The 12,742-nt window shown below is 56.6% G+C and overlaps 3 protein-coding genes across 3 annotated transcripts; 1 reads left to right on the top strand and 2 right to left on the bottom strand.

Moving 5' to 3' along the window:
- Nucleotides 1-5,189: 5,189 nt before the first annotated feature.
- LTHEOB_12555 (Very-long-chain acyl- synthetase family protein) lies at nucleotides 5,190-7,717 on the top strand (the record flags this gene model as incomplete). Its single annotated transcript, XM_035509435.1, has 6 exons — nucleotides 5,190-5,208; nucleotides 5,268-5,399; nucleotides 5,579-6,101; nucleotides 6,288-6,748; nucleotides 6,836-7,034; nucleotides 7,096-7,717. The coding sequence occupies 6 exons, from the start codon at nucleotides 5,190-5,192 to the stop codon at nucleotides 7,715-7,717; spliced, it is 1,956 nt and encodes a 651-aa protein (XP_035364451.1).
- A 276-nt stretch (nucleotides 7,718-7,993) lies between these two features.
- On the bottom strand, nucleotides 7,994-9,187 carry LTHEOB_12554 (Heme steroid binding domain protein; the record flags this gene model as incomplete). Its single annotated transcript, XM_035509434.1, has 1 exon — nucleotides 7,994-9,187. One exon carries the CDS (start codon nucleotides 9,185-9,187, stop codon nucleotides 7,994-7,996), a length of 1,194 nt encoding a protein of 397 aa, XP_035364450.1.
- A 1,471-nt stretch (nucleotides 9,188-10,658) lies between these two features.
- On the bottom strand, nucleotides 10,659-12,684 carry LTHEOB_12553 (FAD/NAD(P)-binding domain-containing protein; the record flags this gene model as incomplete). Its single annotated transcript, XM_035509433.1, has 3 exons — nucleotides 10,659-11,608; nucleotides 11,759-11,967; nucleotides 12,050-12,684. The coding sequence occupies 3 exons, from the start codon at nucleotides 12,682-12,684 to the stop codon at nucleotides 10,659-10,661; spliced, it is 1,794 nt and encodes a 597-aa protein (XP_035364449.1).
- Between the last annotated feature and the right edge of the window lie 58 nt (nucleotides 12,685-12,742).

Raw genomic sequence — 12,742 nt, 5'->3', positions numbered from 1 at the left:
TCGAAGCGTCCACAGCCAATCCTTCGCGATGACGTTGAACCGCTGCATAAGACAGATCATCTTGTTCCGCGACTCGCTTCACCTGCCGGCCGTGACTCGCGGAGACCCGCTCCTGCGCGCGATGACGGTCCCTGCTGCAACACCTGCGCCGCACCGAACAACAGAGAGACGTTAAGCGGCCGTTGAAAGGCTCCACTCCGGAGCTCAGCACGGTCGTTGGATCCAACCGCCGCCGTCCTCGACAGGCGCCTCTCCCGCCGCCTGACCTTCGCCCGGCAATGGTTTGTGGGTGTAGTCACGGCCGCCTGGATGCGGTATGGCGCTCAGGATCTCTTCTTCCGCACACGGTTACGTACCGGCTTGCTGGAGTACCTTCGTACCTCTCGGTGCGGCCCGTGGTTGGTTGGCATTCTGACTCGCCGTGCTTGTGCTGGCAAGCCAGCCGGGGGCGGGCTGAACCAGATCAGATGATCGGCACGCCTTCCTCTCGTCCAAAGGCGGGATGACATCTGTGGCCCGTCGGCTCGGTTTGCCAGCCATTCTGGTGTTGCTGGAGACGTCACACGCGGGCCATCGGTCGACTGTGAAATTTTTCTTGGTCACAGAAGTATTAGAAGCCCCGCGCGTCCGCCCACGACTCGTGGGCGTTTGTTCAAATTTTTGCGATCTCACAACATCTCCTGATAGGCGCTACTGCCTTCCAACCGGATGGATCAAGACGCCTGAATCGGTTTGGGGCGTTATCCGACGGTTGGTTTTCGTCTGTCTGAGACTTCGGAGCGGAAATGCATCTCATTGACTCAAGTTGTGCGGGATCCGACACAACTGTATCAAAGGGCTGCTGAAGTGTGAATAGGGTTTAACTCCGGAAATGCACCCTGTCACCGTCCTCTGATTCGATCTCCTGCCGATTTTCGCGATCCTGTTGCGTCACGACGCGTCCGTCACTGGTCCGGAATATACTTTTTAGGCAGGGTCCTAGAATTTGAACTGGTCACCGGTATTCCGGGTTGCCGCTTGGGAGTCCACTTGGCGAACCCGGCTTACTCGACACCGCATTCTCCCTCGAATTGCCCAGTCCGGGATGGCAGTACGGATTCCTGTACCAATCACGATGTCGCTTACGGCTGAAGTTCCACAAACGCCATGCCTCCCCCCTTGGGCCTAGGCCGAACCGTATCGGGTTACACGTCTCATCGTACTCTGGCGGCGAACATCATGAGTCGCGACACCAAGCTTTCGCTACACATAGACGCTTTCGGCACACATGCACGCGTCCCGATCGATGTTCACGACGGATACATTCAAGCCACCCTCCACCCAGTTCCTGCGCATCGATGCACCTACGTCACGGAAAGGTTCCCCAGCCCAGCACTACATCGAGATTCGATGAGAAGATGCCTGCGACGCGTCATGCAAGGCGTACCCGGAGGCCTGCCAAGTTTGGGGTAGCCGTCGCTTGAGGGTTGGATAATGTGTTAGCCGGATGTTGTGCTACCACTCGTATGCAGATTGCGGCCTCCCTCTGAAACGTCCGAGCTTTATTCCTCGGCGGCTCGTCTTGCGTCACACGAACGTTTCCGCTCACGAAGATATATCGGCGTGGTTTTCCATTCGTTAAATCCTTCGCGAGCAACTATCCAGGGGGGGTTGTTGGTCCTCTCTCGACACTCCGAAAATCAAAGTGCGGCAAGCCGTGACGCGCGCGTCCGATCGGCATGATATTCCGCACGAGGAGCCCTGGCGTTACGGATCGCATGAACCGACGGACCTGTATTGCGAGCAAGCTTGTTGTGCCGCCAGCCCAGAACCCTGTGGGGCTCGGCAGCTCGTCCTATACGTCGCCCCCATACGAAGGATGCGAACTGACAAGTGCGGAGAAACAGAGAGACCCTGAAAATAGCCGGCTGAATTTCGCATCGTCAGGCCGTCCACGGAGTTGCATCATAACTGACAAAACTCTCCTGATTGTTGATAATACTAATCAGTGTTGATGCCAGGTAGTCGCTAACGGCGCGTTCCGGAGATGGATCCTCGTTCCGCTCCTTTTTCTAACTACCCAAAGAGAGAGTCAGGACCGCTCCGCACCCCCACCTTCTGAGTCGTGATGCGGATACGTCATGCCGCGATTTTTCAAACCTTCACCAGCCACGCAGCTTTATATCCGGAGGGTTATTCGGTCTCGATTCGAGGACTTTTTTGTTTTGAATCATGACGATCGTCAGTGTCTCGATTCGACCTGATAAAGGCTAGCAGTCCCCCTCTACTCGAACCGACCGAGCGATTTTGCAAGTGATGATCGTCTCCCTTTCGTGTCTGACGACGAATATCTGGTGAGTGGGTTGCGGAACCGCGTCATCATCACGACTCAGTAAGTACGCCGAGGCAAACGTCACACAGTCGTGTGCCATCCCTTAGGTGTTCTATTGGTGTAGACTTTGTCGCAAGAGATGATGTAGGTGGCTGATCAGTCGGTGCTGAACTTACACGGCGTGGACGAAGAGAGGTTCTCGTTATGTAAAGAGCAGGGAAATGGGCATTTTCTTCACAATGTGGGGTAGTGGGTTAGAGCAGAGGTGCAAGAGCCCGCTGATGAACGACGACATGGAGATGGAGGTAGTGACCGAGGCAAGAACAGTATACCGGGTTTAAAGTCGCGACGTGTCGCAACCGGCATCTCTTGGCAACGCAAACAAAGTCTTCACACAACACTTTACAGTATACGTTATACGGCGAACTCTTGACATACGGAAGAAGCGTCCTTTGAGCCCGCGTCTGATAATAATTCTGCTCACGCTGTATGCTCACGCGACCTTTGCCTACAGTTTTGCTTGTACAGCGGTAAGTGGCCAGCTTTTAGTCTGTGCTTTGAACAGCAGCGTTACTGCCACCTCAACTCAATAGAACCGTATCAGGCGTTCCATGCCAGCATTCAGCAAGCGAGTCAAATTATAAGCTACTACGTCTCGGTATCCATTTTTCAAATTTTTTTCTCGCGTCACTTTGAAGTTTGTTGGCGAAATAAGGCTTGCTCCGCGACCGCGGTCAAGAACGACCAAGATGAATATACAGCTTGCTTTTAAGACCTCCTATTTACTATTCCTTTGATCTACCTCGTTCCAGCTTCACAAATATTTTCACAGTGTCTGACTATGAAATAATGCAAGCCTACCAAGCATAATTGCAGCCTCAAGACTTACCTAAACGGGAAAAACCCTCAATCGCTTACACAACGGCTGTTTCCAGTGGCAGCATGGCATTAGTGGAATTCTGCAACACCATTCTCCACAGTGTAACAAGCCATCGTGAGAGAAATCAAGCCGCGTACCGTACGTCGACGGTAAAGCACACCATACCATCTCAGGAATCTATCCGCACGCCATCAGCGCAAGGCGTCCAACTAAACAGCCAAAAACCCCACCAGCGTTGCTGTAGAGAGCTCCACAATGGTCTAGCCCGGCAACCACTCTGCTTCCCCTCAGTTATTACCAGGGAAGGGACCCACTGTAATCCCGTTTTCGTCTTGTGATCATCAACCACCCTCCAGCTGCTACTCTGTATGTCATCTCACGAGATCGTCCGTTCCTAATCCTCCTCCTCCTTCTCCTCCACATCGTCCGAATAGATTGTGTTCTAGCCACTCTCTTTGCCCCCGCACCCACGCTAACTAAGAACGGCCCGCGCGATGACGGCAGAGTTCTAGACGTTCCCCTTCCCGATTGCGCGCGATCGACCAATGCGAGGCGCAGGATGTGCAAGACACGGGTCGGGAGGGCGGCACCAGCGCAAGGACGAGCGGGCGGTAGGATCCACCCATAAATGACCCTTGTGGATCCCCTTCAAGCGGCTGACGACGGGCTGGTGCTTGCTTGAGATGGAAAGGGCCGGCAAGGGAGCGTTGGAGAACCACCGTCGGTCGAGACCAAAAATCGGTCGATTGCGGCGAAAATGCACCAACACCAGCATCCGTGCTGCAGGATGGAGCGACGAGAGGAGGCAAGATGATGCGCGCTCTCGGAGACGCGCGTTGGATGTTGGAGCGGTCGGAGTAAAGCTAACGCGCTTTCCGTCACCGTCGTCATAGACGGCCGTGTAGCTGCTGTGGACCCCTTGCATTTCTACGTCCTGTTGCTTGGGAACGCATGCACGGGAAGTCGGAGGCGTTTCCGCGGCTGTGGCTTGTTTTTTTTTGACAGACCCCACTCAGGCCATTCCCCCCTTCGGAGGATTGAACAGCTATAACGAAATAGCTCGTCCGCACTAGATGAAGGTCAACTTTCTCGCTTTATCCCGTGAACGATGGCACCGGACACGACGCTGAATTTCTGACGGGCGTTAGTCGTCCTGTAGCCTGGTTACCCCGAAGGATACGCCAAGGAGCGCGATGATGCAACGGGACGACGTAGCCCTCTCTCCTTTCCTTTCGTCTTCGGCATTGGGCGAGGAACGAAACCGGCGTTAGGATATAGCGGTGTCAACCAAACAGTTGGCTCGAGGCTGTCAGCGCTGTTTTAGACACGGTCGCAAAACGAGACGCAAGCCGGCCCATGCGCTGAAAAAAGTAAGCCCGGTAGGGCACAGTAGGAGTCATGGTGGTGGTACTGCGCCGCACAGGTGGCGAGGATCGCAGGTGGGGCTCGCTGTTTTCGGCAGTCGATGCAAGTGCCGTGGTGCGTTGGGATGTTGCACGTTCTGCGTCGGGTTGGATGCAGGCCAATGAAGGGGTGTCGCACAGGGTCTCATGGGGTTGCGAGGGTGCAGATCTGTCATCTATCTGATGGCGAGCGTTGTTGCGCAGGGTCGGGTCTGTTGCAGGCACATCTTCGTCGAGAGCGGGTTGCTGCTTGCAGGCGCGGGACAAGAGCTGGACATGTATTTCAATGGCTGGCTGCCGGCAATTGTTGGGGCTCAATCGGCAGATAATGTGGGGAAGGAAGGTTTGGCGCGTCTGGGGAAAGAAATTGGGTCTGGCAATGACCTCGGTCGCCACGGCTATTGAGTCGACTGCCGTGCTGGACCCTTAGCTGCCGCCGAGCTAGCACCCAAGTGCCGATCGCCTTAAGTGCGCGAGCCCGGCACTTTCACCATCCCTCCTGCCCTCTCGAGAACATCTCCTCTTCTCTTGTCGACGTGCAAACGACGCGCCCGAACCCAGTCGCCAGTCAATTCGCCGCACGCGTTACACAAACATGGCCGCCGCCGCCTTAGGTATGCGCTTGAGCTTAGGAACAATCCTCGCCTACTTTTACGCTGACCGGCTCCTACAGCTCCCGTCGCTGCGGCCGCCGTGGCCGGCGCGTCAACTGCCGCCATGTACCTCGATGCCAAATTCCACATTTCCAAGGATCTCCGTTACATGCGAACCGTGAAGCGCGAGATCGGCGAGTTCCAAAAGAAAGGTGAGTCGCTGCAATCAGCATAATGCAACCATCACCCACCGTTCCCGCCTCTCCCTCAACGCCAATCACCGCTGCCGGAACCTGTGCTTCGATCCACGCCTACCCGTTCCCAACCCGAACATCGTGGGACCAAAGACCCAGGCTAACGCGAGCCCCCCTCAATTCGCCGATCTCCACAGCCCAGACGAATCGAAATTCGCTCTGGTACAACTTCGAAGCGCAGGTTGAGCGGCTGCCGGCGACGGAGCCATGCCTGTGGTCGCGCGACGGCGGCACCCACACCTGGCGCGACACGCACGCTCAAGCCTGCCGCTACACCGCCTTCCTGCGCGACGCCGGTGTGCGGCCCGGCACGCTCGTCGCCTTCTACCTGCAGAATAGCGCCGACTTCGTCTTCGCCGTTCTCGGATCGTGGGGCACCGGCTCGGCGCCCGCCCTCATCAACTACAACCTTGGCGGGCAGGGCCTGCTACATTGCCTGCGCATCAGCGGCGCGCAGGTTCTACTGGTCGACTCGGATGAGGGCTGCCGGCAGCGCATCGAGGAGGTCAAGGCCGAGATCGAGGGCGAGCTGGGTATGACGATCGTGGTCGTGGACGAGGAGACGAAGGCGAAGATCGCAGCGAGGGACCCGAAGAGGCCGGAGGATGCGTTGAGGGAGGGCGTCAAGCCGACCGATCCGATGTGTCTGATGTACACGAGGTGCGTAAGTTGGACGGTTGATGTGCTCTGGCTTATTTTTTTTCTATTTATCCGGAGCTGGTGCCCAATTGGGAAAGGACCGGGGCCCCGCCTTTTCATCCTTCCCTCCCCATCTCGTGATATTCATCCGAATCCCTGGGGAAAATATATGGGGCTTGGCTGACCTCTTTTTCTTTTTCTCTGCAGTGGATCGACTGGTCTGCCCAAGGCATGTCCATTCCCTAATGGCAACGCGTGGGCCATTACGAACACGCGTATTGACGCTTGCGGTCTCAAACCAGGCCCCAATGGCGACAGATGGTACGACTGCATGCCGCTGTATCACGGCACTGGTTACACTGTTGCTGTATCCTGCCTTACCACTGGTGTTACCCTTTGTATCGGCAAGAAGTTCTCCACTACCAACTTCTGGAAAGACGTGAGGGATAGTGAGGCCACCGCTTTTGTCTACGTCGGCGAGACCGCAAGATACCTCCTTGCAGCTCCTCCCTCACCCCTCGACAAGCAGCATCGTGCCAGGGTCATGTTCGGCAATGGTCTGCGCCCCGATGTGTGGAAGAAGTTTAGCGAGCGCTTTGGCATTGAGACCGTCTGTGAATTTTTCAACAGCACGGAAGGCACTTTCGGATTGATGAATATTTCCAAAGGTAGGTCGACCACCCTTTGGGAGTCCTTACTATCAGACTCCTCCTGTCGTTGAGTATTTTCACCTTCGTGTGCTAATTGTCTCGCAGGAGAGTTCACACAAGGCGCTGTTGGTCACCACGGAGCACTCTTTCGATGGCAGCTACGCAACACATACGTCCCTGTAGAAATAGATCACGAGACGGGTGATATGTACAGAGACCCCAAGACTGGTTTCGCAAGACGGAAATCTCTTGAGGAGGGCGGCGAAATTCTTGTCCAGATTCCATCAGAGGCTGCCTTTGTTGGGTACGTATCTGTAACTATTCCACCGAAAAGGTCGTCCGACAGCATGCTAATCTACTTCCAGGTATTGGAAGAACCCTGAAGCAACAAGCAAGAAGTTCGCGCGTGATGTCTTCCGAAAAGGAGATCTCTACTACCGCACGGGCGACGCCCTCCGCCGCACCTCGGATGGACGCTGGTATTTCATGGACCGGCTAGGCGACACTTTCCGGTGGAAATCTGAGAACGTGTCCACGGCCGAGGTTGCTGAGGCGCTCGGCCGCTACCCGGGCGTCCTTGAGGCCATCGTCTACGGCGTCGAGGTGCCTGGTCACGACGGCCGCGCCGGCTGCGCTGCTCTCCACCTCCCGCCGGAGTCCCGCTCTTCGCCTCAGTTCTACGATGCGCTTCTGGCGTACGCCCGCAAGACCTTGCCCAAGTACGCAGTGCCGGTTTTCCTACGCATCACTGCCAATATGCAACCCATGCATAACAACAAGCAGAACAAGACGCCACTCAAGAAGGAGGGCATCGACGTGAAGAAGATCGCCGAGGGAGAGATGAGCAAAGACAAGATCCTGTGGCTTCCTGAATCATTGAATATCAAGGACAGGGGCAAGGGCTATGTCGAGTTCACGGAGGCAGATCTGGAAGCACTCAAGGCAGCAGCTGCCTCGCATACTCACCAGGAGACGGCGCGGCTGTAGATATTTTTCGTTGCTAGAGGGGGCGGAGACAGTGTAGATGTTCGCACAGTCAGCTGTTGATGACCTGCTTGGGCAATGGCGTTTGATGGGTGTTTTTTTTTTTCTTCCTGTGGGACTGGGAATGGATCAGAAGTGTAGAGTCGGGATCTACGCCATTATGCTGTTGTTTTGTTTCAAATGATTTTGATGTACAAACGCAGGACTCATGTACAAATCAGACCAACACTTCCCAAGAAGGATCGCTATTAAAATTTACTACGCTGAGGTAAAACTCATCTAATTCTTCGCCTTCTTTTCCTTCTCCCTCTTCTCTAGCATCTGCTTGACAAACTCCGGCATCTGCCCCTTCCCTTGACTCGCACCCGCGCCGGCACCCGCGGGAGCATTCGCCCCGGCATCGCCACCCATCAGCTTCTGCATCATGCCCATCACAGCCTCCAACTTCCCGCCCTTGATCGGCCTCTTCTTCCTCGCCTTCTCGCAGATCGCCGGCGGCTCCACATCCTCCTCCAACCCATCATCGCCCGCCTCGTCATCAAACACCATCCGCCCCACAACCTGATACTTCCCACTGCTCGCGAAGAACCCCACCCACTTCGCCAGCGCCCGCTCGACGGCCTGCTCCGCCTCGACGGCATCGGCCTCGCGCCGCCTTTCCCTCTCGTCATCATCCACGCGCCCGAACCGCGCCAGCGCCGCCTGCGCCTGCTTGCGCAGCTTGTCCGGCAGCGTCGTGCCCGCGGGGATGCTGGCGGCCGGGAACAGCGCGGCGGCGTCGTCGTTGACGGGGCGGCCGTCGGCCGCGTCCTGCAGCGCCTCGTCCAGCCAGAGCGGGCGGAACATGGCGTCCGCCACGCCGGCCAGCGTGTGCGTGAGTTGTGAAGAAACGAAGGCTTCGTCGGCCAGCTCGGCCGCCGTCAGGCCCGTCGAGCCGAAGCATTCTGTCACCCAGGCGCGCGTCGCGTCGCGCCCCGCGAAGTGCCCGTAAGGGCCTGAGGGCCCGTAGAAGGTGGGGCTGGCGGAGACGTCGTAGACGGTGCCGTTGATGGAGATGTAGATCGGGGTGTCGGGGTCGGCGCCGGTGTAGGCGGAGAGGGTGGACGGGGTGAAGGTGCGGAGGTTGTTGTTGTTGTCGGCAGTGGTGGTGTCTGAGGAGGACGAGGCGGGCTTCGCGTTGGAGGCGGCGACGGAGGCGGAGAGCTCTTCGAGGTGCTGGAACGGGTCGAGGAAGTGGATGGCCACGCCGATGGCGACGGCGGTCAGGGTTAGGATCGAGCCGACCGCGAGCGCGATGTTGAGGATGCCGACATCGTAGCCGGCCGCGGGTGGTGGGGGGTCGCTGTCGCTTCTGGCTTTCTTCTTCTTCTTGGAGTCGTCGGAAGTGGCGGCGGCGGCGGGAGTTGCGGGTGGTGGCTCGTTGGCGGTGGTGTCGGACGAGGCATTGGCCTTCCGCTGGCGTACCTCTGCCATTGTAGCAGGGTGGTGGTAGGTTTGGAATTTCACCTACGTTGCGCAGGAGTCTTGGATAGGGGCAAAAGGCGACGTTGAGAAAGTGGCCATGTGTGTTAATTGTTGTTACGGGGCCGTTGCGGGGAGCTTTGACCAACGTCTTTTGCGCGACTCGCTGTTGGTTGGAGGCCAGCCTCGTGCCTGATCCCCGCATTCTGGCTGGCGATCGCCAGCGAGCACCGCCTCTTTACATTCCTTTGGCGTCGTTAGTACAAGGCGCAGCGGTGTGATAGCCACATCCTTCGCGCTTTGTTTATTCCTTTCCTTTCAGATTATATAGCTAGCTCCAGCCTGGTAAATTTCCCTTTTGGACAACCACGACAGTTACACACTATATCGCCACCCGGAGATTCAAACACACTCGTCCATCATGCCTGACTCTGGCAGCAGCGTATCCACATCAACAGCCAACCCCGCATCGCAATCCCGATTCAAGTCCGTCTTCGCCTCTTCTCACTCCAAACCAAGTACAGACGAGAAGCCGAAATCAGCGGCGCCGAAACCAGAATGGATGGATGCTTCCCTGCCAGACAAAGAGAGATGGAAGAAGTGGGAGAAAGAGCGTGACCGACAGTTTTATGGGAAAGGGTGGGCATTTGCATTCAAGACGTATTTAGCTCTTATTATCGCTAATGTGTGAGCAGAGGAACCGCCGGTTACTTCAGTGGTTTTTACAGGGGCAGCAAGGCCTGGTGGGTGGGCATTTTGGGATCCTGGACAACTTGAACGGAGCGGATTTGGTGCGAGCTTTTCAGCAAATTTTGATACCCCTTGTTCTTAGCCTCTCTTTCTTTAGTACCCAAGAATTCTTGTAAGAAATACATACTGCCAGGAAAAACTTCTTTCAAAGAAAAATACTTGATTAAGGCGGCTGGCTCAATAATTCCAATAAGTGTATGCATTGGTAAGCGTCCTTTTGCTGAGGGTAAATTCGTATCTTAAGTTTTTATATAACTGCTTAACCAGATATCTTTCCTGGATTTCATCCATTCAACCAAGTGGACCACACTCGGAGATGGCGATACGGACGAAGAAAAAGAAATAGAGCGCGGTACATTAAAAGACAAAAAAGCAACCGTAGGATCGTCACGCCTTTCCACAATCCGCCAGCTGACCCCAAACTCAGTGCAGGAACCGAAGTATGACACTTAGCTAGAATCGAACTCTTGGACTGCTTCGGGCGTTCACCTAAACGGGCAACCCACAGATCACAAACCCTCGGGTTTAACGCCTTTAAGGTTCTGGTGACAAGGCATAGTGCCGTAGCATACTCCGTTGCGCTAACCATCTGTAATCGAAGCGTTCGGTTTCACGGCTTAAATATTTCCGGGTCAGATACTGCGTCCTGTTGAGCTCACGCCTGGGGATGCTTGCCTGCATTTGTTTCCTTCATCCATCCATCAAGCTCCTAAAAACGTCCTCTCTCCCCCTTCTACAATTTTGCCTTCACCAACTCTGGCTCCTTCTTCTTCCCGGTCAACGCCTGCCTCCGCAACCGCCTACTCGCAAACTCGCTATCATCCTTCTCGCTGATATACCAGCTCACATCGCCTTCCGGATCCACCTCTGTCTGACTGAACCCGTTCCCCAGCCACGCAAACCTATTCCCGTCATACACAATCTCCCAATCATCCCACCGCGGCTCCTTAATTGCCTCTCTGAAATGCAGCATGCTGCCAGGCCACAACCCTGTGACGCGGCCGGACACCGAGTGGTTCTTATACCAGCTTCGACAGTCCTCACTCCACACCATGCGCGCCATGAACGCGTCGACATGATCATTAAAGTCGTCAACAGCCTGCTGCTTCGGCGCGAAGGACCTGATGTTCTCGGTCTGGAAGCGGTCGAGGAACGCGAGGATGTAGTCGACCTGCGCCTCGAGCGCCGACAGTATCGCGCCGTTGCCCGTCGGGCTCGAGGGCCCGAAGACGGACAGGTAGTTGGGGAAGCCCGCGGCCGCGACGGCCATGTAGCCGCGCGCGTCGTCGTTCACGCCCCATTCGTCCTGCAGGTTGCGGTTCGTCACCGTGTTGAGCACCGAGTAGCGCGGCCGGAACGACGTGTTGAAGCCCGTGGCGCAGATGAGCGCGTCGAACGGCCCGTGCTGCGCGCCGTCGGCGGTGGTGACGTGCGTCGCCGTGATGCTGACGACGTCGCCGCTGCTGGTGGGGTTGGAGGGGGAGGGTGGGAGGATGGCGCGGACGTTGGGCGCTTGGAGGGCCTCGAGGTAGCCTGGGCCGGGCGTGAAGCGTCGGCAGCCGACGCTCCAGCTGGGGATCAGTGCGGATATGAGGTCTGGGCGTGAGGTGAGTCTGGTGCGCATCAAGTTGGTGATAGCGGCATGGAAGGTGGCTTGCTCGGCGGAGTCTTTCTTAAAGACAGCTATTGCGGCTCGTGTCAGTGATGAAATGAACTCCCGAGACGGGGTTGTTCTCTAAATCATATTTTTTTTTTACAAAGAAAAGGAAGCCCGATATCCGCGTGGAAAACTTCCAATCTGGAATAGGGTCTGAATAATGGGTAGAGGCATACCGAAGTATTTGTTCAATCCATCTTCCATTTCTTTCCTGTGTTTCAGTAGGGCTCCTGGCTGATTTTTGAATGCCTGTTTCTCTTCCTCGGTGTACTCCCTCTGATCCGAAGTGCCCATTGGTGGTGCAATGTAGGTGGGAGATCGGATGAATGTCGTCAGGCTCTTGACGTGTGGTTGTATAGCCGGCAGAACCTGGATGGCCGAGGACCTGCCAGCCGTCAGTCCCGTTGACTTCCAAATTGCCTCAAAGAGAATCAGTCCAAAAGAGGCCCGCTCGCAGTCCCGCTTACCCATTCCCAATCAACCCAACATCCTTCCCGCGAAAGTCAAAGTCCTCCGGCCAATCCGCCGTATGAATCAACCTCCCCTCAAACTTCTCCAAGCCCTGAACTTTCGGCCACTCCCACTCATTCAAAAACCCCGTCGCATCAACCAAAACATCGCACTCATCCCTCCCCGTCTCCCCCGTCCCCTCATTCCGCCACTCCACCTCCCACCCCACCTTCCCACCTTCCTTAACCCCATCATCCACCCACCTCGCCCCAACCACCGCCGTCCGCAACCTCACGTACTTCTCCAACCCGAACGCGTCCGCGAAGCCCTTGAAATACGCCTTGATCTGCGCACTGCTCGCGTACACGTGCGTCGGCGCGACGTCCGGTTTCTGATACGGCCAGAACGAGTACGAGTAGGAGTGCGCGGGCACGTCGCACGCGCAGCCCGGGTAGCGGTTCTCGTGCCAGGTGCCCGCGACGTCGGCGTTCTTTTCGTAGATGGTGAGGCTGTAGTTGCGGAAGGACCGCTGCAGCTTGTACGCGAGGACTAGTCCTGAGGCGCCCGCCCCGACGGCGATGACGCGGATGTGGCGTTCGTGGTGGATTGGGTTTTTGGCGCGGGCGGCGTTGGGTTTGGGTGGTGGAGCCATGGTGGGAAGCGGAGTTGCGCTGGTGGCGACGTGAGAGAGCGGGGGGGGGGGGGGGGGG

This window comes from Lasiodiplodia theobromae (genome assembly GCF_012971845.1).
Source record: "Lasiodiplodia theobromae strain AM2As chromosome Unknown scaffold_67, whole genome shotgun sequence".
Classification (NCBI taxonomy): domain Eukaryota; kingdom Fungi; phylum Ascomycota; class Dothideomycetes; order Botryosphaeriales; family Botryosphaeriaceae; genus Lasiodiplodia; species Lasiodiplodia theobromae.
Note: the sequence above shows the minus strand (reverse complement) of the source record. Positions and strands in the feature narration are given on the sequence as shown.